The sequence below is a fragment of the Ranitomeya variabilis genome, chromosome 3 (genome assembly GCF_051348905.1).
Source record: "Ranitomeya variabilis isolate aRanVar5 chromosome 3, aRanVar5.hap1, whole genome shotgun sequence".
NCBI lineage: Eukaryota > Metazoa > Chordata > Amphibia > Anura > Dendrobatidae > Ranitomeya > Ranitomeya variabilis.
The window spans coordinates 506,187,956-506,214,698 of NC_135234.1; the positions used below are offsets into that span (position 1 = coordinate 506,187,956).

Sequence of the window (26,743 nt, forward strand, 5' to 3'; positions counted from 1 at the left end):
CCAGGTTGCCCTTCCTAGATATTTATACTAGCTAGTTAAATACGGTTAATTTGGAAAACATCTCAATTCTGGGTAGCATGAAGCCTCTGTCATCCCCTCTGTTGATATTCGGTCAATTTCTCTTAGCCTTCAGGCTCCAAATATGATATCTTTATGTAGTCAGTGCAGGTTATTGTGTACTGTATGGAATTAAGATGTAAAAAAGTCTTTTACCATGTGATAAACTTAGAAAAATGTTGTGTTTAAAACTGATCTTACCAAAGATTGAGCACACCAGGGTTCACTTCTAGGAACAAATGATTTCAGCCATTAAATGCTGAATTGTAAATACATAGTAATGACAGAAAATAAAATATTAAAATAAGAACACATAAATTAAAGTGTTTTAAGAATGGGACCATTTTTTCAATCAAAGAAACATCCAAAAAAATTTGATGTCTTGAAGTCTTAGGCTGGGAATACACGAACATATTTCCTGGACCATGTATGGACCACAATGCTAGGTCTAGTTGGGGGTCCCCTAACCTGAATTTACAGCCTCAAATGTGTCTATGAAGCTACAAGTTTAGTTTGGTTGACCCTGGTCAGAAGGTATAAAAACCGTGAAATACACTGGTGTGAACCCAGCTTTAATAAGAGCAGCACACTCACACCCCAAAAATGAACCATACATTTTTTCCCAACATTCTTTCTGATCTCTTAAATATTGTGTATCATTATTGCAGAGATCTGAGACCAGAAATAAATTATTTGAGGCATTTTTCCACACATCTCAAACCTCAGTAACTTGCAAGAGATATTAAAAATTGAAGGTGAGAACAAACATATACGTAACTAGTTAAAGTAGGCACCACAGTGCTTAAAATGTGCTTCAATGTTGATTTATAAATGACCTCCAATTTGTTTTATAAAGTAGGGCTAAAATGGGTGTTATGTTATGCCAAAGTTTCATTATAGCCTATCTAAGTAGAAAAAATATACTGCTCTGTACAATATGTGGTTTATAGAAATAGGAATCCAGCAATGGGTTTGAGATCAGTGCATTAAAATGGATTCCCAGATAATGTTGACATGTTTCACATTATGTGCCATAATAGAGTATCCAGATGTAGTCATGGTGGGCGACCAACAAGTGATTGACAAACTGTAATAATGGAAATTCTCAAAGCATAAGAAAACAATGAAGATAATGAACTGATGAAAGTCTGGGATATGAAAAACATTAGTCTATAAAGCTAATAAAAACTATAAAAAAAAAGTACACCAGTGAGAAAAAACCTTGATGGTCGATTGAAAACATAAGGAAAGTAGAAATAAAGGTGGTGGTTGTAATCCCATTCTTGAAGCATCATATCAGAAATCATGAAAAGTGTGTCTCAAGCAGTAGTTCAAAAGGTCCTTCTTTTAAGGAAGATCTGCGCTGTTCAAAGCTGAAAAATGATCTGTCCCTTTTCATGTCTTTTGCTGCAGAATATATTTACTCATCTCATATGAACGTGTGTGAGCATTGAGATGCGCGTGCACATACATTCATACATTCAACATAGCAAATGCTAGTGAATTTTTTCCTGTTTCACTGCATACATGTAACTACTATGTGACATCATCAGAATCCTAGTCCATCAGTTGACATAGTATAACCAGTAGATTAGGTTGAAGAGAGAAAATGTGATAGGAAATATCATCCTTGACCACCTGTCTATGGCGTTTACATCAGTTAGATCTGGGATTTTAATTTTTAATTGTGAGGATCGTCTCCTTAGATGGTTCTTTTTGCCATGAGGAGCAGTTCTGTCCATTGCGCGACGCCCAAATCCATCACGAGTAACACTCTGTTTTCGGTACTGAATTCCTGAGTTATCAAAAGATGTTGTTGAATTTCTAACATCAGTGACACTTGTTGTAATTTCATTACCAGTGACTTCATTATGGATTTCAAGTGTTGTAAGCAATATATTTCCATGCGCATCCACCTAAAGAAAAAATATACATTTTTTTGCTTAATTATATTATACAAATGATTTTATGAACTAAATATGTTATGCGTCATTGGATCATCTTAAAGAGATTTTACCTTTAAAGTATTGATGACTTATCTCCAAGACATGCCAACCCCAGTGATTGATGGAGGTTCAACTGCCTGGACCCCCACCATTCATTAGAATAAAGAGGTTGCAGCACTTGTTAACTGCTCCTGCTATTCACTAATGTGCCCAGCCTACTGATGATCCCATCCAACAATAGTACACAGAAGTATAAAACCAATGCATTTACTTAAAGGGAAGATGCCATCTCAAAATATGCTATTTACCTGCAGATATGAGATTAATCTGAAAGAGCCAATGACTTTCAGTCAAGGGGGCGATCACACAGCTGCTACAGTCACCTATCACAGCGCCGCTCACTGTTAGCTCTGCAGTGCAGCTGTGCAAAGCGAGTTGTCAATCAAAATGCCAGAGCCTGCTTAGAACCGCAGCTCACAGTATAGCGAACAGTGCTGTGAGCAGTGACTTTATCCACTATATCTTGTACATGCCCTTTTGACTGAAAGCTGGTGGCATCTGAAAGGAAATAAGTTCACTTTTTCCTGGTAGCGACACTTTAAGTAATGTGGCGTAGTAGCATTGTAATGCTACTTACCTGCAGATTTGCCCTATGTCTGCTGATAAATAGCATTTTTCGAGGTGACAGGTTGACTTTAAATTGTTAAAGCAATCTCCGTTCCTTTGTTACCTGAATCAGCATAGGTTCAAAATGTTCACCCCTATTTATTATATTGTAATGGCTTCCATACCTTTAATGAATCACAATTTACTCTAAACATAATTGATGTAAACATATTTTCCTAAAAGCTGAATTCATACTTTGTCAATGATCTTCCTGATTAAAGTGCTGTAAGCTAATAAATATTAGCCTCTGAGAAAAAAATTCCCTTTCTTGGTAAAATGCTTTTTATTCGCAGGCTCATTTCATGGGCGCATAAACAAATTATACTACACGCACTAAATTTTTACGGTCCAACAGTGTTATCAGCTGCATATAGAGAGCTCTTTGTTTTCACTATTAAAATTTTTCATTGGTTTGCTATATATAGATTTTTTATAACTTGCTACCAAGTCTTTTTTCCAATATAAAGTTTTCTTTGCAGCTCAAAAGATGACTGTTTTGCACAGAATCAAAGTTACCTTATATACTCATGTGTAAGTTGACCCGAATATAAGCCGACGCTCCTAATTTTGCCACAAAAAACTGGGAAAACTTATTGGCTCGAGTATAAGCTGGGTATGCATTGTCCCCCTCATCCCTATCCTGGTATGCATGGTTTCTCATATGACCCCATCCTTATATGCATGACTCCTCATCCCCATCCTTGTCTGCATGGCTCCCCATCCCCATCCTTGTCTGCTTGGCTCCCATACCATGTCCTTGTCTGCATGGCTCCCTGGTCTTGTCTGCATAGTTCCCCATTTGTCCTTGTATGCATGGCTTCCCATCTCTGTCCGTTTATGCATGGCTCCCCATCCCTGTCCTTGTATGCATGGCTCCCCATCCCTATCCTTGTATGCATGGCTCCCCATCCCTGTCCTTGTATGCATAGCTCCCCATCCCTGTCCTTGTATGTTTGCTCCCCCCCCCTGTCCCTGTATGCATGGCTCCTTATCCCCTATCTTTGTCTCAGGAATGTACTGGAGCTGAAATTCAGCCCTGGCATTTGAAATCACGCAGGCCCATGTTGTCCCCTTCCCCATGAACCAGATGGGATATATTACTAATATTACCCTGGATGGAGGAAAGGAAGATTTTCTACAACACTAATATTTCTAATGATACCCGTGGCATGCTGGGGTAAGTGATGGAGTCAGCAACTTTGTGCTCCATCACAACAGTATGGGTATCTTGAGAACACCGATTCTTTTAACAACGTAGCAGACAAGGCAGCCCATGACCAGACAGGCCCTTCTGGCATTTGCCAGAATTGCCAGATGGCCAGTCCGGCCCTGCCTTGTCTGCATAGTTCCTTATCCCTGTCCTTGTATGCATAGTTTCTTAACTCTTATCCTTGTATGCATGGCTCCAAATCCCTGTCCTTGTATGCATGGTTCCTAATCCCTATGAAAAAACACATCCTACTTACCTTCCCTGCATGCCCTCGATGTATCTTGTTCCAGTGCCAGCAACTTTTCTGGCCAAGCTGTTGAGTGTGTGAACATGATGTATAATTATATTTTTGGCTATTACAGATGCATATCACAAAATTAGAATATCATTAAAAAGTTAATTTATTTTAGTTCTTCAATATAAAAAAATGAAACTCATATTATATAGAGTCATTACAAACAGAGTGATCTATTTGAAGTGTTTATTTCTGTTAATGTGGATGATTTGGACTTGCATGAAAACCCAAAAGTCATTATCTCAGTAAATTAAAATAATTAACAAAAAACACCTGCAAAGGCTTACTAAGTGTTTAAAAAGGTCCCTCAGTCTGTTTCAGTAGACTCCACAATCATGGGGAAGACTACTGACTTGACAGGTATCCAGAAGGCAGTAATTGACGCACTCCACAATGAGGGTAAGCCACAAAAGGTCATTGCTAAAGATGATGGCTGTTCAGAGTGCTGTATCCAAGCAAATTAATGGAATGTTGAATGGAAGAAAAAAGTGTGGTTGAAAAAGGAGCACAAGCAACCGGGATAGCTGCAGCCTTGAAAGGATTGTTAAGAAAAAACCATTCAAAAAATTGGGGGAGATTCACAAGGAGTTGAGTGCTGCCGGAGTCACTGCTTGAAGAGCCACACACAATCCAAGCTGCTTGAAGTCTAGTGTGAAGTTTCCACAATCACTGATGGTTTTGGGGAGCCATGTTATTTGCTGGTGTAGGTCTACTGTGTTTTATCAAGATCAAAGTTAGCACAGCAGTCAACCAAGACATTTTAGAGCACTTCATGCTTCCCTCTATTGACAAGCTTTTTGGAGGTGGAAATTTCTTTCTCCAGCAGGAGTTGGTACCTGTCCACAGTGCCAAAAGTACCAATACCTGGTTTAAAAATAACAGCATCACTATGCTTGATTGGCCAGCAAACTCGCCTGACCTTAACCCCAGAGAGAATCTATTGGGTATTGTCAAGAGGATGATGAGAGACACCAGACCCAACAATTCAGATGAGCTGAAGGCTGCTCAAATATTAGAAAATAGCCGACAGCACAACTGATATAGGGATGCCCGTCCTAGTTCCACTGGACCCAAAAAGAAAAGTACATACCGCAGCAAAGTGAAGGACAGCATCCAATCCAGGTGAAGTATAAAAAGTCCTTCATTGTGCCAAACCATATAGGTCATTTTCAAGCATTGAAAAAGACTTATATGGTTGAATCGTTGCATTTGGCACAATAAAGGGCTTTTTATACTTCACCTGGATTGGATGCTGTCCTTCACTTTGCTGTGAGCTGAAGGCTGCTATCACAGCAACCTGGGCTTCCATAACACCTCAGCAGTGCCACAGGCTGATCGCCTCCATGCCACGCCATATTGATGCAGTAATTGATGCAAAAGGAGCTCTGACCAAGTATTAAGTGCATTTACTGAACATACATTTCAAAAGGCCAACATTTCAGATTTTAAAATAATTTTTCAAGCTGGTGTTATAAAGTATTCCAACTTACTGAGATAATGACTTTTGGGTTTTCATTGGCTGTAAGCCATAATCATCAACTTTAACAGAAATAAACACTTGAAATAGATCACTCTGTTTGTAATGATTCTATATAATATGAGTTTCATTTTTTGTATTGAAGAAATGAAATAAATTAACTTTTTGATGATATTCTACTTTTGCTAGAAGCACCTGTATGTCATTTCTATTCTGCATCCTTCAGCACTTTTTAACTCTTTAGGATCCTACTATAATTTTAAGCTCTCTAAGCTAATAGGAGGAGAGCAACAGTACACTGAAAGAGATATTCTTGCTCTTCTTTCTCACGCAACACGCAGACATAAGTAGCAGTATGGAATACATTAAATAGCAGTACTGAGCAGTGTGGCTGTGAATTCAGCAATGATGTTTAATGTTTTCACTGAAAGAAGAATGATTTGCCTGGTCTCTAACTGCCTGGGCACTTACTGTGCTGAGCTCTTCTCACTCCACCCTCCCCTCTACATACAGGGCCTTGCGAAAGTATTCGGCCCCCTGGAACTTTTCATCCATTTCCCACATATCATGCTTCAAACATAGAGATACCAAATGTAAATTTTTGGTGAAGAATCAACAACAAGTGGAACACAATTGAACGAAATTTATTGGTTATTTAAAATTTTTGTGGAAATTCAAAAACTGAAAAGTGGGGCGTGTAATATTATTCAGCTCTTTTACTTTCAGTGCAGCAAACTCACTCCAGAAGTTCATTGTGGATCTCTGAATGATCCAATGTTGTCCTAAATGCCTAATGATGATAAATATAATACACCTGTGTGTAATCAAGTCTCTGTATAAATGCACCAGCTCTGTGACAGTCTCAGGGTTCTGTTTGAAGCAGAGAACATCATGAAGACCAAGCAATACAACAGGCAGGTCTGTGATACTGTTTTGGAGAAGTTTAAAGACAGATTTGGATACAAAATGATTTCCCAAACTTTAAACATCCCAAGGAGCACTGTGGAAGCGATCATATTGAAATGGAAGGAGTATCATACCACTGCAAATCTACCAAGACCTGGCTGTCCCTCTAAACTTTCATCTCAAACAAGGAGAAGACTGATCAGAGATGCAGCCAAGAGGCCCTTGATGACTCTGGATGAACTGCAGAGATCTACAGCTGAGGTGGGACTGTCTGTCCATAGGACAACAATCAGTCGTACACTGCACAAATCTGGCCTTTATGGAAGAGTGGCAAGAAGAAAGCCATTTCTCAAAGATATCCATAAAATTGTTGTTTAAAGTTTGCAACAAGCTACCTGGGAGACACAACAAACTTGTGGAAGAAGGTGCTCTGGTCAGATGAAACCAAAATGGAACTTTTTGGCAACAATGCCAAACGATATGTTTGGCGTAAAGGCAACACAGCTCATCACCCTGAACACACCATCCCCACTGTCAAACATGGTGGTGGCAGCATCATGGTTCAGGCCTGCTTTTCTTTAGCAGGGACAGGGAAGATGGTTAAAATTGATGGGAAGATGGAAGGAGCCAAATACAGGACCATTCTTCAAGAAAACATGTTGGAGTCTGCAGAAGACCTGAGACTGGGACGGAGATTTGTCTTCCAACAATGATCCCAAACATAAAGCAAAATCTGCAATGGAATGGTTCACAAATAAACATATCCAGGTGTTAGAATGGGCAAGTCAAAATCCAGACCTCAATCCAATCGAGAATCTGTGGAAAGAGCTGAAAACTGCTATTCACAAACGATCTCCATCAAACCTCACTGAGCTCGAGCTGTTTGCCAAGGAAGAATGGGCAAGAATTTCAGTCTCTCGATGTACAAAACTGATAGAGAAATACCCCAAGCGCCTTGCAGCTGTAATCGCAGCAAAAGGTGGCGCAACAAAGTATTAAGTTAAAGGGGCCGAATAACATTGCACGCCCCACTTTTCAGTTATTGAATTTCCCCCAAAATTTAAAATAACTAATATATTTCGTTCAACTTCACAATTGTGTTCCACTTGTTGTTGATTCTTCACCAAAAATTTACATTTGGTATCTCTATATTTGAAGCGTAATATGTGGGAAAAGGTTGAAAAGTTCCAGGGGGCCGAATAGTTTCACAAGACACTGTATACTTTAATGAGCTCTATAACCTTATACTTCACTGTGCAGATAGTGCATCTCGCCAGATTGAGGCTCTCACGGACTGATATTGAGAGCTTGTGATCATTACTTCTGACTTCCGGTAAGTCAGAAATTGAGCTGAAATTAAAAAAAATGCTGGAGTGGTGCTTTTTAATTAGATTTTATTAAATTCATTTATTTGCCTGACTTGTGAAAAGTGGAATTTGTGTTTGACATTAGGAATTTGAGTAATGACACTTTCTGCATAGAACCTCAGAATATGTTGATAATATACAGTTCTGGCAAAAATTAGGAGACCACTGCAAAATTTTCAGTTTGTCTGATTTTTCTCTTTACATGTATATTTTTGAGTAAAATGTAAATTGCTCTTTTATTCTATAAACTACTGACAACAAATTTCCAAGCACTAAATTTTGTATTTATTTTCAGAAAAGGAGAAATGGTCAAAAGAACAAAAAAATGCAGTGCTTGCAGACCTCAAATAATGCTAAGAAAACAAACTCAGAATCATTTAGAAACAACAATACTAATGTTTTAACTCAGGAAGAGTTCAGAAATCAATATTTTGTGGAATAACCATGATTTTTATTAACAGCTTTCATGCGTCTTGGCATGCTTTCCACCTGTCTTTCCACTGCTTTACGGTGACCTTATGCCACTCCTGGTACAAAATTTAAGCAGTTCTTGGTTTGATGGCTTGTGACTATCCATCTTCTTCTTGATTACATTCCAGAGGTTTTCAATGGGGTTCAGGTCTGGAGATTGGGCTGACCATGACAGGGATTTTATGTGGTGGTCCTTCATCCACACATTGATTGACCTACCTGTGTGGCATGGCTTATTGTGCTGCTGGAAAAAACAGTCCTTGGAGTTGGGGAACATAGCTTGAGCAGAAGGGATCAACTGTTTTTATAGGATAACCTTGTATGCGGCTTGATTCATACATCCTTTGCAATGATTAACCTGCCCATTTCCAGTCTTGCTGAAACATCCCTAGATCATCACCGATCCTCCACCAAATTTCACATTGGGTGCAAGACACTGTGGCTTGTACGCCTCTCCAGGTCTCCGTCTAACCATTAGACGACCAGGTGTTGGGCAAAGCTGAAAATTAGACTCATCAGAGAAGATTACCTTACTCCAGTCCCCTATGGTCCAATCCTTATGGTCTTTGGCAAACTTCAGCCTGGCTCTACTTTGCTTCTCATTGATGAAAGGCTTCTTTTCTAGCTTTACATGACTTGAGCCCTGCCTCTAGGAGCCTGTTATGAACTGTTATTGCCGTGCACTTCACCCCAGCTGCCATTTGCCATTCCTTTTGTAGCTCACTTGATGTCATCCTGCGGTTGCTGAGAAACATTCAAGTAAGATGACGATCAACCTGGGCAGTGGAGAATCGTTTTTGCCCTCTGCCGGTCTGTAGCTTTGTTGTCGCTCTCCCATCAAAGTTTTTATCCTCTTAATATATTGCAATCATCATATTATATAGCACTGTGTACTTACAATTGCTAATTTTGCCATTCTACCCAGTTAATTGTTTTCTTTTCTCTGCTCTATGTAGAAACAGGAAGTCTCTTGACCCTGCATGACATATTCCCCTCTTCAACTCTTGACCCAGTTGCTCCCCCTGCAAAGGACTTTTACAGTGACTCATAACCTGTGCCGAGAAAATTGGTTTCATGTTTCTATATAGAGCTTGGAAGGATTCAGACAGTCAGTTTTTAATCACGTGATGTCATGAACCTAATGGAAAACAGAAAATTAACTGGGTAGAAAGGTAAAATGAGCAATTGTAAGTACACAGTGCTATGACAACTGCAATATATTAAGAGTGTAACAACATTGGATATCTTTAATGTGGCACCGGGGTAGGAAAGGGGGAGATGGGTGAAGATGCCCCCCCAGCAACTACAATCGCTCTGATTGGCAGTTCAATTTTGAACAGCCAATCAGTATTTCTCAGTGTTTCAGGCAATTAAATTGTCTGAAACACTGATGTCCAGCCTATGATTGGTGCTGTAAGAGATCATAGGCTGGAGCCTAGCAATGCCAGCATCACCAGGGTCAGGTCTGATTGATGACGCTTAACGCACCAATCAGAGTGCAGAGATGCAATCTGCCCCCTCTGTGACAGCTATGTAGCTCCTCATTCTGGCTTCTAGATGTGAGGAGAGCAGTTACTAAGTCATCTGTCGTGCTGTGCTGGGCCTTGAGGTGCCACAAACTTTTTAAAGCCTGTGCCATCACTGCTGGTGTTCCTGCTGCTGCTGAGGAAGAAAGAAGACGCTCCTGATTCTTGCCTGATCCGTTACTGATCTTTCCTATTCCACCCCAAATACCTTCCCACTCCTTTTCCCACTTTTTATTCCTCTCCCAACCTCCCCACTCCTCCTTCTGCTACCAAGCACTGATCAGTACTTGAGCACTCTTTTCTTTTCAGTCCTTTTTTATGCATCCTGCAGATGCTGAGGACTGATTAGTGATGCAAATCAATGATTCACACTCATGCTTGCTGTTTTCCAGGCCTTTTTTTTTGTCTCTGTCTATATTTTCACCACCCCCTTTGCACCACCTCCATGCGTGTGTCCTGCAGCCACCAAGTATTGATAAAAGATGCAAAACAATGATCCACACTTATGCTTATAGCTTTTTCTCTACCCTCCTCCCCTTGCACCACCTAAATGTGTGCATCCAAAAGCTGCCGATCCACTGATTAGATGCACACCATTGATCCTCATCCATACTTGTCTTTTGGCAAGGACTTTTTTTCCTGTCTATTTTTTTATCCCCTTTTTGCACCACATACATGTGCGCGTCTTACAGCCGTCGAGTGATGATCATTGGCGGACATCAGCGACGGGCCTTCATTTGCTTTTTTTGTGTAAAAAAAAAAAGAATCAAAATAACAATAATTTAGATTAGCCTATTGGACTAGTTTAGCAGTTTAGTAAGGGACAGTAAAAATATACTGTAATCATCATCTACTACAGTATTTTTATTGAATTGAGTCAGAGATAGTGTCACATAGTAAAGAGTAAACCAAATATTAAAACTAATGAATAAGATTAGTTGAAAGGATTAGATTAGGGACAGTAAAAGTATAATGTAGTAATCTGTGTCTACTACAGTATTTTTTACTGAATTTATTTAGGGTTAGTGTCAGCGCAGAAAAATAAGAATCACATCCGAGCATGTGTCTTACAGCCTCTGATTAATGCATTTTTTGGAGGGTATAAAAAAATAAAAAATTAGGTTAGGGACAGTATAAATATACAGCAGTAATCGGTGTCTACTACAGTATTTTTTACTGACTGAACTAAGGGTTAGTGTCAGAGCAGAAAAAAAGAATCACCCCCATACGTGTGTCCTACAGCCTCCAATTGTTGCATTTTTGGGGGGTGTAAAAAAATTTTTTATTTAGATTAGGGACAATAAAAATATACTGCAGTAATCGTAGTCTAGCACAGTATTTTTTACTGAATATAGTCAAGGTCAATATAAGAAAGTTGCGGACGCTCAGCAATTTTTTTTTTACTGATATCTGTTTAGTAAGTTTGTTTTTTATTTTACTAATTTTTATATTCTTATCTTTTTCTTTCTAGATTATTTTCTTTTTTTTCTCTTCAAAGTTTACACTAAGCACTCACACACAAACGAGAATAAAATTTGGTACACACACAAATACCGCATACGTGAAAAATGTACCACTCGTCCCGATCACTGTATTCAGAGGAGGAGGCATACGCCTTCCTTGCCTCTGACACTGATAGTGAGGAAGAAGATCCCACCTACTTTTATTTTTCCTCTTCCTCTTCCTCAAGTGATACTGAACACATAACAGAAAATGAACTAGGAAAGAAAAATAACTGAGTACAAAAAATGAACCCAGGCCAGAAAATGAACCAGTGCCCACCATTACTGACCCGTTATGGACCTCACCCCCTGAAGATTAGGAGCCACTGGTTCCTTATTTTGTGATGCAATCAGGAATCAAATTTGACACCACTGACCAGACAGAAATAAACTTTTTCAAACATCATTTTTTTAGAACTCATGGTGGCTGAGACAAATTTGTTTGCCAAGCAATTTTTGGCACAAAACCACCTGTCATCCTTTTCCTTGTAGACGAAGTAGAAATTATGACATTTTTGGGCCTGGTCCTTCACATGGGGTTAGTGAAGAAGACAGAATTTTGGAAATATTGGAGTCTTTACATTTTAAACCTTATAACTTTCTACCAAAAAAATGTTGTTTCAAAAATTGTGCTGATGTAAAGTAGACATATGGGAAATGTTATTTATTAACTATTTTATGTGACATATCTCTTTGACTTAAGGGCATACAAATTCCAAGCTTGAAAATTCCAAAAATTCCCATATTTTCACCAAATTTCAAATTTTTTCACAAATAAACAAAAATCATATTGAATAAATTTTACCACTATCGTGAAGTAAAATATGTCATGAAAAACAGTCTCAGAATCAGTGGGATCATTCGAAGCATTCTAGAGTTATTACTTATAAATTGACACTGGTTAGAATTGTAAAATTTGGCCTGGTCATGAAGGTAAAAACAGGCTTGGGGTTGAAGGGTTTAAATGTATATATTTAAGCAACAGAAGTGTCTCTTAATGTGGTGTTGTAGTATAGGATTTGCTAAACAAATGGATATGTCAATTTCTGTAACTTAATATAGAGATTTATATATTGAAGTACCATACTCTTTTGAGCTATTTGGTGGAAACCATGATGATCAGACAGGCACACATAATTATTATTCACCGTTTATTTCTGTTCACTGAGCATGCCATTCAGATCCTGTGTTTAGCTGCTGAGTTTACAATGCTGACAAAATTGTCAGACCTGAATATGCCAGGCGTAAAGTATACAGTATTTCTCCTTCTTATCAGACCGGAACTGATTAAATAAATGTTTCAACTATATTATCATTAAATGATGGAAACAGGCACACATGGCGGACTGCATGAGAGCATTGACGGTATTGCCTAAATTGAAATTTCAGTGAAGTGGTGATTTTGTTTACTGCTGCAAAATTTATGTGTTCGGATTTATTACAGAACATGTTTATTTTAAAAGTGCTTCGAAAGAGATTGTACATGTTTACGGATTTAGATCTGAGACTGTATTAGATTGTATTTCGCTCTTGTTCATAAAAAGTGCAGCATTATAAATGGTGGGTTAATGTGTACATTAGATTAGTGCTCTGTGACAGAAAGATATGCTACAGTTACAGACTGCCTACTCTAAAGACTCCCTAGAGTGTCATGGCTTTGGTAATTGATGGAGCAATGACCACTATGATGGATCTTGACAGATCCTATTGTCTCCTAATTTGTCCTTCAGTTTTATCTGGGTCTGTGTGTACAGTGAAAAGCTAAAGGTACCTTCACACTAAGCGACTTTGCAACGATAACGATAGCGATCCGTGATGTTGCAGCGTCCTGGATAGCGATATCATTGTGTTTGACACGCAGCAGCGATCTGGATACTGCTGTGATATCGCTGGTCGTTGCTGAAAGTTCAGAACTTTATTTGGTCGTCAGATCGGCGTGTATCGTCGTGTTTGACAGCAAAAGCAACGATGCCAGCAATGTTTTACAATGGTAACCAGGGTAAATATCGGGTTACTAAGCGCAGGGCCGCGCTTAGTAACCCTATATTTACCCTGGTTACCATTGTAAAAGTAAAAAAAACAAACAGTACATACTCACCTTCTGCTGTCTGTCACATGTCCCCCGCCGTCCGCTTCCCGCACTGACTGTGAGTGCCGGCCATAAAGTAAAAGCAGAGCACAGCGGTGACGTCACCGCTGTGCTGTGCCTTACGGCCGGCACTCACAGTCAGTGCAGGAAGCAGATGCCGGGGGATGTTACGGACACCGGAATGTAAGTATGTACTGTTTGTTTTTTTTTACATTTACACTGGTAACCAGGGTAAACATCGGGTTACTAAGCACGGCCCTGCGCTTAGTAACCCGATGTTTTCCCTGGTTACCTGGGGACTTCGGCATAGTTGGTCGCTGGAGAGCTGTCTGTGTGACAGCTCTCCAGCGACCACACAGCGACGCTGCAGCGATCGGCATCGTTGTCGATATCGCTGCAGCGTCGCTTAGTGTGAAGGTACCTTTACGTTGTACACCATTCTTGTTAGGAAAAGCAAAAAGGTATCTGACACAGTGGTACCCTGGGGGTATTAGAAAAAGAGCCTAAGGGATTAAATTGAGGTCAAAAGGTATCTAAAAGTGCAATTCTTTACCCTTTAAACATTAAGCACTGCTTTGAGGAGTCTACCTCAATTAAAAAGGACATCATAATAACTGTGAGCGATTTGATATAAATACCATATAAATAACAAAAAGTTTTACCCGGTTACTTTCAAATTTGGAGCGATCGTTATTTGCCTTAGCCGTCTTCTCTGCAAGCTTCTTTTGCATTTGTGGACCTCTTCCAAAAAAGATGTAATTGACAAAGGCATACTCAAGCAAGGCCAAAAATACAAATACAAAGCATCCCATCAAATACATGTCAATGGCTTTAACATATGGGATTTTAGGTAATGTCTCTCGGAGATGAGTGTTGATGGTTGTCATAGTCAGTACAGTAGTGATACCTGAAAAAGAAATAAGGATTCAATAACAGATACATATATCAAAAGAATGAATATAAAGAAAAATAAGAAAAATAGACATTTTTGCTGCAGTTGATCACCAGTCACTATTAGTGATGATGACCAAATACATTCAGCATTATTCGTTACTCGCATGAATAGTATGGTCTCAGGCTATTCGTTACTCAGTAAGTAATTAGGTATTCACTACGGTATATTTGACTGACTTGCCCAGCATATTTGGCGCTTTATTTGCAGCTAATGAACATGCTGGGATGGCTTGCCAATCACAGCAATGGCGGCACCATCTTTGGTGTGGCATTACTGTGATTGTCTGGCCTTCCAGCCTCATAGGGACTATTTAAAGGCTGCGGTACCATCTTGCACACATTGCATCTGGAAACAGCATAGAGAGAGCGTAGTTTCAGAGTAGGGAGAGTGATATGAGGTCATAGTGAGCATTTTTTATTCCAAAAAGCTCTTTTAAGAGCTGAAGATTGTGAAGGGATTACTTGTTTGTTAGGTGGGGATTTGAGTAGCGAGAGATTTAATAGGAGGAAGGGTAAAAAGGAGGCACCTGGGTGTTCTTATTATTGCAAGTACATGCTGCAGATCTCTGCTCTTTTCTAATGTGTTGTATAGTAGTCAGTATTAGGAACAGACTGTGAGATTAGGGTGAAATAGGGAGGGTATCATCCAATACAAAAATATAAAAATCAGCTATTTGTAGAGGGAAATAGTGTTAAGTAGTACCAACATATACAAAACCATTTATTTCGAGCTACATAATATTCCTGTGCAGCAGCCTATAATATTTTTTTTTTACCATTAAATAATATTCCTCAGTGGCTGCATATGGTTACATCCATTTTAAAATCTAATTGCTAAATAATATTCCTTATCTCTTGCTTAAAATACCTAATATTTGTCTAACAGTTGTACAAAAGGCGCAATCCGTGTAGAGATAATCTTACGTGATAATTTAGCAGAGGCAATAATCTTCATTACTCCACATTTGGAGTGTGTTAGCAGGGAGATCTTTAAAAAAATCATAATTTTCTATCGGTTTAAAAAATAGCGTATCTTTATTATTATTATTATTATTATTTTTATTTATTATGTATGTATGTGGGGTGTAACGTTAGTCCGTCTCCACGTGGTGCACCCTGGGTAACGCTAAAGGACTAACAATCTTGACGACCAAACCATCAAACTACATCTAGACCTCCTGGTCAATATATTTTACATCATATTTGATAATCAACAAAGGACAACAAAGGATCAAATTTGATAATGTCTACAAATAATGGTACCGTCACAAATGATACTCCTCAAATGAAACACCTTGGGCCCACTGTGAAAATCTGCCAAATTAATATTGAAGGTATCAGCCGCTCAAAATGTGATTTCGTTCACAAGTTTCTCCCTGCTAACAAAATAGATGTTCTTGTTCTTCAGGAAACTCATGTTGAAAATGAAGACCAACTTCTAGCTCGTGGCTCCATTGCTGGTTTTGATTTAATTGGTGCTACATATGACCCACACTATGGTGTAGCTACCTATGTGAAATGATACATTGAAAATGTAAAGCTTGTATCTACATCTGTTGAAAATGGCATTCATGAAGCTGTGATTAAAGTTGGTGATATCACAATTGATAATATTTACAAGCCTCCTGCAGTACAATGGCCTACTGAAGTTATCCATGTCCATCCACATCCTACCGTGTACATAGGAGATTTCAACAGTCACCATGAGCTCTGGAAATATGCTAGTAATGATGACAATGTTGAGCACCTGGTAAACTGGTCTGACATTCACAAAACATTCTTGGTTTTTGATGCAAAGGATTTTCCAACCTTCCAGTCAGCAGCATGGCAGAGAGGATACAACTCTGATTTATGTTTCGTATCATGCAATAGAAACAATCAACCTTTATCTAAATCTCGGAGTGTTGTCAATCATTTCCCTCGTAGTCAGCATCACCCTGTCATCATCACTGTTGGAGTACCCATTCCTCTTGTAACTTCATACCCACGTCCTCGATGGAATTTTGTTAAAGCCAAATGGAAAAAGTTTGCAGATCATCTTGACAAGTGTATTGGTTGGATACCTCCAATCAGTAAAAACTATAAGCGGTTCTGTAAAGCTGTTATTAAAGCTGCAAAGAAATCAATACAACGCGGCTTCCGCAAAGAATACATTCCGGGCTGGACTGATGAACGTGAACAACTATGCAGACAATTCCTTGAGAGTGAAGATGGTGAAATCGGTGATGAGTTGCTGAACAAACTGAATGCAGCATGTTGTGTCAAATGGATGGAAACAGTTGAGAACTTGGACTTTAAAGGGAACCTCTCACCCCGTTTTTTCCGTATGAGATAAAAATGCTATTAAATAGGGCCTGAGCTGTGCATTGCAATAGTGTATTTTGTGGACCCCGATTCCCCACCTATGCTGCCGAAATACGTTACCAAAGTAGTCGTTTTCGCGTGTCAATCAGGCTGGTCTGGTCAAAAGGGCGTGGTGTCTTCCCCCAGATCTTGCTTAGTTTTCCGTTGGTGGCGTACTGGTGTGCGCATGCCCAAGGTCCCAAATCCACGTCACAGGGGAGTGAAAAGAGCGAGATGTGCTGTATTTCATTGGTGATCGGTGGGCGCGGCCATCTTCTTTTGGCCGCGCATGCACAGAAGCGGCGCTCTGCTGGCCGCGGCTTCAGGAAAATGGCCGCGGGATGCAGCGCATGCGCAGATGGAGATCGCGGCGGCCATTTTCCTGAAGCAGAGTTCGCATCTCGGCTTCAGGAAAATGGCCGCCGCGATCTCCATCTGCGCACGCGCGGCATCCCGCGGCCATTTTCCTGAAGCCTCGGCCAGCAGAGCACCGCTTCTGCGCACGCGCGGCCAAAGGAAGATGGCCGCGCCCACCGATCACCAATTAAATACAGCACATCGCGCTCTTTTCACTCCTTTGTGATGTGGATTTGGGTCCTTGGGCATGCGCACACCACTACGCCACCAACGGAAAACTAAGCAAGATCTGGGGGAAGACACCACGCCCTTTTGACCAGACCAGCCTGATTGACAGGTGAAAACGACTACTTTGGTAACGTATTTCGGCAGCATAGGTGGGGAATCGGGGTCCACAAAATACACTGTTGTAATGCACAGCTCAGGCCCTATTTAACAGTATTTTTATCTCATACGGAAAAAACGGGGTGACAGGTTCCCTTTAAAAGGTCCAGTAGAAAAGCGTGGTCTCTTTTAAGAAAACTAGAAGGAAACCATAAAGCAAAACAGAAAACGAATGCTGTAACTCCAAATCAAATCGCAGCACACATTGTGAACACCTCAAGAACCCCTAAAGACCGAGATCATACCATAGAAGTTAAAAATAAGTTTAACCTACTAAAATTATCTGTGGCATCAACTGAAGAATATTCCCATCCTTTTACAACTTGTGACATTGAAATTGCCCTTGTTGATACTAAAAGTAGCAAAGCTCCTGGATTTGTTGGGATTCATCCCAAATTTCTCAAAAAATTGTGGACCTTTTGCGAAAAATGGCTGGCAAAGTTCTTCTCAGATATCATGGAGAATGCTCAAGTCCCCAGTAAGTAAAAACATGCCAAGATCATTGCATTGATAAAACCTGGGAAGCCTGAAGATAATCCATCACGCTATAGACCCATTGCTTTATTGAGCTGCCTTTACAAGCTGTTAGAACACTTAATCTATAACAAGATCAAGTTAAAGATTTTTGACTCAATACCTATAGAGCAAGCCGGCTTTAGACCTGCTCGAAACTGCAGTGACCAAGTTTTAGCCTTGACAACTTTAATTGAAGCTGAATTTCAAAAGAACAAGAAGGTTTCAGTGGCATTCATCCATCTTTCTGCCGCATATGACACTGTGTGGAGGGAAGGACTTCTATATAAGTTTCTGAAGGTGATTCCATGTAAGAAAATTATGTACCTCTTGAATATTATGATTGCAAATTGAACCTTTCAACTTATCATGGGTGATTCAACCAGTTGTAGGAAAACCTTAAACAATGGCTTGGCCCAGGGATCAGTGCTGGCACCGCTCCTGTTTGCTTTGTACCTAGCTGACATTTCTGACACAATATCATGGAAATTTGGATACGCCGATGACTGGGCACTTGCTACAGTGAACAAAACAATGGAGGTAGCAGAGGAGGTTCTAACAGAAGATCTTAGTGTAATGGGAAAGTATTTTCGACAATGGAGGCTAAAGCCCAATCCATCAAAAATGGAAGTATGTTGCTTTCATTTACACAACGCAAGTGCTAAGACTGAACTCAAAGGTCAACTTGTCAAACATAACTTCAATCCCAAGTATTTAGGCATAATCCTGGATGGAAGCCTAACCTTCAAATCTCACTTAGAAAAGACAGCGCAGAAACTGAAATCACGCAATAATATTATTCAGAAACTCTGCGGTTCCTCCTGGGGTTCCTCAACACCTGTCTTGGGAACGTCTTGCGAACGTCTACCCTTTCCTTGGTGTACTCTGCCGCAGAATATTGTGCTCCAGTATGGCTGAATAGTTGTCATGTGAATGCAATCAACAATCAGTTGAACAACTCTATGCGCACAATTTCTGGTGCTATCAGACCTACACCCATCCACTGGTTACCTGTCTTCAGTCATATCGCACCTGCAAATCTGAGAAGACAAAAGCTCCTACTTAAAGAATACACCAAAGTAGTGAATAATGAAAATCTCCCAATACATCAAAATATCCAAGATGTTCAAATACAGCGACTGAAATCAAGACATCCACCCATCCGAACAGCAATTACCCTGTATGAACATGATTTCAATTTAGGAGAGAAATGGCGTGAACTTTGGGTCAGTGCAGTAGATGGTGAGCCTCAAACGTTTCCTCACTTTCAAAATCCACCACCAGGCTTCAATCTGCCAAGGAAAACCTGGGTCACTTTGAATCGTATCAGAACAAACTTTGGTGTTTGTGCAGATCTTATGCATAAGTGGGGAAAATCTGACTCTCTTGCCTGTGACTGTGGAGCTGACCGTCAAATAATTCAGCACATTGTCGAGGAATGTCCCCTCAGATCTCATACTGGTGACCAGAATGATTTCTATACTGGAAATGACAATGTTATTGCATACATAGAAAATCTCGATATCTGACTCGTATTTCTGTTCCTTTGTTCTTTTCAATCACTGTTTATCGTTGATTTATTCTTATATGATGTTTAAATATATGTTCATACGATTAAATAAATAAAATAAATAAATAATTTATTATTGTAGCGCCATTTATTTCATGGCGCTGTACATGTGAAGAGGGGTATACATAATAAAAAACAGGTAAAATAATCTTAATCAATACAAGTCATGACTGGTACAGGAGGAGAGAGGACCCTGCCCGCGAGGGCTCACAATCTCTAGCAGTTGTGCGACTGGCACAATCCGGGTAGAGATAATCTTACATGACAATTCAGCAGGGGCAATAATCTTCAAAACTCCGCATTTGGAATGTGTCTGCAAGGTGATAGAAAAAAAAATCATAATTTTCTATTAGTTTAACCCCTTAGTGAGAGGGGCAAATTTTTCAAGTCTGACCAGTGTCAGTGGCAATAACTCAATGATTCTGAGATTGTTTTTTCGTCGTATATTATAATTTATGACAATGGTAAATTTAGGTTAACTTAATATGTTTTATGTTTATTAATAGAAAATATCAGAAATTTGACAAAAATGTTTAAAAAATGCAATTTTCAAACTTTGAATGATTATCCCTTTAATCCAGATAGTCATACCACATAAAAACATTAATAAATAAAATTTCTCACATGTTGGCTTTACATCAGCACCATTTGTAGTGTTATTTTATTTTGTTAGCATTTTAGAAGGTTAAAATGTAGCAGAAATTTTTCATTTTTTCAAGGAAATTTACAAAATTTATTTTCTTAGGGACATATCCAGGTTTGAAGTGACTTTGGGGGTCCTATATACTGGAAAAAAACCCAGAATGATACCATTTTAAACTCCACACCCCTCAACATATTCAAAATTGCTCTCATGTAGTTTATTAACTCTTCTGGTGCTTTTCAGGAATTAATGCCAAGTGGCATGACAGAAATGAAAAAGTGTATTTTTACCACCTAAATGTTGCTAACTTTTGAACAGGCCACTATAGCCGGCAGACTCTAAGGCCTTGAATTTCCATTCAGACTATTTGGCTGTGAATTGCAATAGAAAACATCAGAACCACACAATCATATTCTCAGGGTGCCGATGGAGTTAAAGAGGTTAACAATTTATATGATGTAGTCACTATTGACAGCTGCATCTGAGAGGTTAACCAGGTATGAATGGTGCCAACACTGATCATGGCTTATGCAGCAAGTTGTTAGATATAGTGTACAGTCAACAGCTGCTGCATTGTATCTCTTATATCGCAGGTCAGTAAAAAGATGTGTTGGTCATTAAGGGGTTAAAAATAGCGTATCTTTATCTAGCAGTTGAGCTACTGGCGCAATCCTGGTAGAGATAATTTTATGTGACAATTTATCAGTGGCAATAATCTCCATTTCTCCGCTGTTGGAGTGTGTCAGCAAGTACAAGTTTCACCATTGCACAATGTGCTGTTTTCACAAAGCACAAAACATTAGCCATGTGATGTACACATACATGACCACTAAGCACTTGTTGCGGAAGCAGGAGAAGGAGGTTATTTCATGAATTAAATGAGCTTTGATGATAAGAGATTGATGTTAAGACAACTTCCCCCAACAAAAAACATTTGGCCTCCTTTTACATTACGTTGCTGTCATGCATAGGGCTTACAAAGTCACCGGATATCCAGCCCTTGTTCAATTTTAGAAGAGCCAGCCTATCTGAATTTTCCATTGACAGGTGTATGCGCCTATCCGTTATGATTGCACCAACCAAACTAAAAACCCGCTCAGGCAACACACTTGCAGCAGGGCATGGCAGCACCTCCAAGGTGTGGAAGGAGAGGTCAGGCCAAATGTGGAGCTTGGACAACCAATAGTTAGGGGGCACTGAAGAATAAGGAAGGATGTTGGTATGGTCACTTAAGTAGTCCTTCACCATCTTGGTCAATTTCTCCCTCCTCATCATAGTTACACACACAGATAGCCCTTGCTGATGTGACAGTCTCATGAAAATGGGCCAGTTGGTGGACATTCCGAGTTGCACCTGGTGTGTGTGGCCCTCTTCCGTAATCCTTGTGGGTGAGAAGAGCCGGTAGCTCTGTGAGCAGCTTTGTCTGAGGGTAATCTTTTTAGCAAGTATTCTACAGCAGCCCTCTGGCATACATGCACTGAAAAAGGCACATCTGCCTCTGACATGAGAGAAGCAAATTTCTCCTTGTACAGTGGGTCAGGAAAGGTGCACAGCCAGTATTTAATGTTGGAAAAAATGTGTTTCATGCAAGGGTCTTGGGAAAGACATCTCAACATGAACTCTGCCATGTGTGGCAGTTTACAAAGAGTCAAATGTTTAGTATCCTCATCAGGAAGAACACTAACCATACTCTCCTCCTCATGATGCATAGCCTCCTCCTCCTCATCTTTCTCCTCTTCAGGCCTTCCATGCTGGACAGGCTTGAAGCTGAGATTGGGAGTCCCCTCTGTAGCGCAGACCAAAAACTCCTGTTCCTCCTCCTCTTCCTCATCATCACCAAATGTGGCTTGAGAATATTGTGTGGGGCTATATGTTACCAGTAAACCTAGCTCCATAGCCACCTGCTCGCCATTCAAAGCTTCCACTTTGAGATTCTGCAGTGAACATTTTAATAGACAAAGCAGCGGGATGGTTACACTGACAATAGAGTAATCAGCACTCACCATCTTGTTGCAGTACTCAAAGTTTTGAACAACCTCACAAAGGTCATTGATCCACACCAACTCCAGAGTTGATATGTGTGGGGGCTGAGTGTTACTCTGACAGGCATTGAGAAGCTGGAATTCAGACACTGCTCTCTGCTGCTCACTATGCCTTGCCAACGTATGAACCGCCTACCACCTCAACACATTAATCTAACAATCCATGTGTTGCCCATTCAACATTTTCTTCATAAACAGGATCATTGTATTTTGTTCTTACATGCTTTATGCATTTAATAGCCCTTTGTGTCTGTATTTTTACACATACAGGTTGATAACCGGTTCATGCAGCATTACATGAACACCTGATTTCTTACATTATGGCTGGTCAGAACAATGAAAGCAATTATTACAATCCAGCTTTCAAGTCTCCCCTATTTCCTCACAGACTGTATGAAAGCTTGTGAGCAGGGCCCTCATTCCTCTTTGTATCTGTTTTTTGTGATCATTGTGATTGTTGTTATTCTGTAATGTCTATTATTGCTTGTACAAGTCTCCTCTAAAATGTAAGGTGCTGCAGAATATGTTGGCACTATAGAAATAAAATTATTATTATCCTTCTATATTACTTCAAAACACTCTTTTTTGGTGATTACTTTGTATCTCCATTCATACTGCACCCCCACACACACAAATGACACACCATTTGAAAGGTAAACTTGCCCCCTTCAGCAAGAAAATAGCCATACAAACCACACATCCACGATGTGATCACAAAACACACTTTAAACATTAATTTTCATAAACCTGCAGTGAGGAATAATGACCTGCAGGTGGCACCACACTACCCCAAAGCATAAAAATACAACAAATACAAAGCTGAAACAAATCCTAACATTTGCCTTGGGTGCTTTCCAGCTTGCCGAACTCCTTACCTAGCCGATTTCAATATAAAATATTTGCTACATATGTGGAAGTAGAATAAAAGTAAAACTTTACCTGTTTAAGACATCAGCTTTAAAACTGAAGATATAAATGAATGCAGCCTAAAAGGGACCAGACGAACGATCAGATTTTCCATATCATTGAACAGTCATTGAAAAGTCTATCTTCCTTCTTAGGTTGCAGCTAGTGTTGAGCATTCCGATACCGCAAGTATCGGGTATCGGCCGATACTTGCGGGTATCGGAATTCCGATACCGAGATCCGATACTTTTGTGGTATCGGGTATCGGTATCGAAACAACATTAATGTGTAAAATAAAGAATTAAAATAAAAAATATTGCTATACTCACCTCTCCGACACAGCCTGGACCTCACCGAGGGAACCGGCAGCGTTCTTTGCTTAAAATGCGCGCGTTTACTTCCTTCCGTGACGTCACGGCTTGTGATTGGTCGCGTGCCGCCCATGTGGCCGCAACGCGACCAATCACAGCAAGCCGTGACGTAATTTTCAGGTCCTCAATGCCTAATTCTAGGCATTCAGGATTTTAAAATTACGTTCCGGCTTGTGATTGGTCGCGTCGCGGTCACATGGGCGATGCGACCAATCACAAGCCGTGACGTCACGGGAGGCAGGAAACGCGCGCATTTTAAAATTACGTCATGGCTTGTGATTGGTTGCGTGCCGCCCATGTGACCGCGACGCGACAAATCACAGCAAGCCGTGACGTAATTTCAGGTCCTGTATGCCTAATTCTGCATTCAGGACCTGAAATTACGTCACGGCTTGCTGTGATTGGTCGCGTCGCGGTCACATGGGCGGCACGCAACCAATCACAAGCCATGACATATTTTTAAAATGCGCACGTTTCCTGCCTCCCGTGACGTCACGGCTAGGGTTGAGCGACTTTCATTTTTTTAAGATCGAGTAGGGTTTTGGGAAACCCGATTTTGTCCAGAGTCGAGTCGAGTGCAGTCGGCCGATTATCGCTAAAAGTCGGGGATCGACCGAAACACGAAACCCAATGCAAGTCAATGGGGAAGCATAGTCGGCAGTGAGTGGAGGCCAGGAAAACACCTACAGTGCCCATTTTAATGCCAAAAACATCCATTCTTGTTTCTGAAGCTTGTCAATCTTAATTAACTTTATAATAATAGTTGGGCATAGGGAATTGGGGGTCATTTGGCAAAAGTTGTGGGGGGAGTAGGGCCGGCTCAAGTTTTTCGTGGGCCCAGGAAATGCGGACTACGTCACGGCGGTGTTGCAGGGAAAGGTAAGTATTTAAAAGTTGCAAGTGCTGTGATCCTGAGCAAGCAGGGGGGGGGCCCACTCGTTCGCATTGCCACTGGCACAGGGCCCCTCAAAGTACGGCGGTGTGTTTGCATGGCGGGGGCGCCTCCCACCAGCAGCGACACTTTTGCGTACTCTGAGGGGCCCTGTGCCAGTGACGTCGCCAACGAGTATGCCCCCCCACCTGATGAAGGAACCTGCACTTTCATCTGCACCTTCCTCTTTGTCCCTGTGTAAGGTGGTATAACATGCGGGAAGGGGAACCTTACTTTCAGCAGGGACAGATTCTGGCTGTGTAGAGTACAAGGGGAATGTAGTGGTCTAGGTCAATGTACCAGCAGACTCATTTAGCAGTGGCTGGGCAATGGGCAGGATGAGGAGGAAACAGATATAGGGCCAAAGAATAAAGTAGGCTACATGCAGTTCAAAATTGGTAACAGGACTAAACAGGCGGCATTGCTTTGTTCAGTGGAGTAGCAAACCCAAGAGCAGCAGACACTGTTTCAAGGGCCTAACCACACTAGTAGGCCAAATGCAGTTTAATATCTGATAGTATAGGGCGAAAGCCAGAATGTGGAAGCTCAGCTTTGTTCAGTTGAGGACAACACCAGGGAGTGGCAGACACCTTTAGTAGGCCGGAAAAGCCTATTGCATTTTTTAAAATGGTAATTTGGAGCAGAAGGTTGAAGCTCAGCTTTATTTAGTTGAGGGCAACACCAGGGAGGGGCAGAAGCCGTTAGTAGGCCCTAACCACCATTTTTGTTTTAAAACCACTTAATGAGAGCCGGAAGGTTGAAGCTCAGCTTTATTTAGTTGAGGACAACACCAGGGAGGGGCAGAAGCCGTTAGTAGGCCCTAACCACCATTTTTTTTTTTAAAACCACATAATGAGAGCCGGAAGGTTGAAGCTCAGCTTTATTTAGTTGAGGACAACACCAGGGAGGGGCAGAAGCCGTTAGTAGGCCCTAACCACCATTTTTGTTTTAAAACCACTTAATGAGAGCCGGAAGGTTGAAGCTCAGCTTTATTTAGTTGAGGACAACACCAGGGAGGGGCAGAAGCCGTTAGTAGGCCCTAACCACCATTTTTTTTTTTAAAACCACATAATGAGAGCCGGAAGGTTGAAGCTCAGCTTTATTTAGTTGAGGACAACACCAGGGAGGGGCAGAAGCCGTTAGTAGGCCCTAACCACCATTTTTGTTTTAAAACCACTTAATGAGAGCCGGAAGGTTGAAGCTCAGCTTTATTTAGTTGAGGACAACACCAGGGAGGGGCAGAAGCCGTTAGTAGGCCCTAACCACCATTTTTTTTTTTAAAACCACATAATGAGAGCCGGAAGGTTGAAGCTCAGCTTTATTTAGTTGAGGACAACACCAGGGAGGGGCAGAAGCCGTTAGTAGGCCCTAACCACCATTTTTGTTTTAAAACCACTTAATGAGAGCCGGAAGGTTGAAGCTCAGCTTTATTTAGTTGAGGACAACACCAGGGAGGGGCAGAAGCCGTTAGTAGGCCCTAACCACCATTTTTGTTTTAAAACCACTTAATGAGAGCCGGAAGGTTGAAGCTCAGCTTTATTTAGTTGAGGACAACACCAGGGAGGGGCAGAAGCCGTTAGTAGGCCCTAACCACCATTTTTGTTTTAAAACCACTTAATGAGAGCCGGAAGGTTGAAGCTCAGCTTTATTTAGTTGAGGACAACACCAGGGAGGGGCAGAAGCCGTTAGTAGGCCCTAACCACCATTTTTTTTTTTAAAACCACATAATGAGAGCCGGAAGGTTGAAGCTCAGCTTTATTTAGTTGAGGACAACACCAGGGAGGGGCAGAAGCCGTTAGTAGGCCCTAACCACCATTTTTGTTTTAAAACCACTTAATGAGAGCCGGAAGGTTGAAGCTCAGCTTTATTTAGTTGAGGACAACACCAGGGAGGGGCAGAAGCCGTTAGTAGGCCCTAACCACCATTTTTTTTTTTAAAACCACATAATGAGAGCCGGAAGGTTGAAGCTCAGCTTTATTTAGTTGAGGACAACACCAGGGAGGGGCAGAAGCCGTTAGTAGGCCCTAACCACCATTTTTGTTTTAAAACCACTTAATGAGAGCCGGAAGGTTGAAGCTCAGCTTTATTTAGTTGAGGACAACACCAGGGAGGGGCAGAAGCCGTTAGTAGGCCCTAACCACCATTTTTTTTTTTAAAACCACATAATGAGAGCCGGAAGGTTGAAGCTCAGCTTTATTTAGTTGAGGACAACACCAG

At 40.7% G+C, this 26,743-nt stretch overlaps 1 protein-coding gene across 2 annotated transcripts in view; it reads right to left on the reverse strand.

Annotated features, from left to right (window-relative positions):
• Positions 1–1,497: 1,497 nt before the first annotated feature.
• GABRB3 (gamma-aminobutyric acid type A receptor subunit beta3) overlaps positions 1,498–26,743 on the reverse strand; it is an 820,257-nt gene continuing 795,011 nt past the window's right edge. For both annotated transcript variants that reach the window (XM_077296875.1, XM_077296874.1), the window contains 2 exons: positions 14,175–14,419; positions 1,498–1,973 (listed from right to left, as the gene is read on the reverse strand). In XM_077296875.1, coding sequence (XP_077152990.1) covers positions 1,623–1,973; positions 14,175–14,419 — 596 coding nt within the window. In that variant the 3' untranslated portion in view covers positions 1,498–1,622. The remainder of the gene's footprint in view (positions 1,974–14,174; positions 14,420–26,743) is intronic.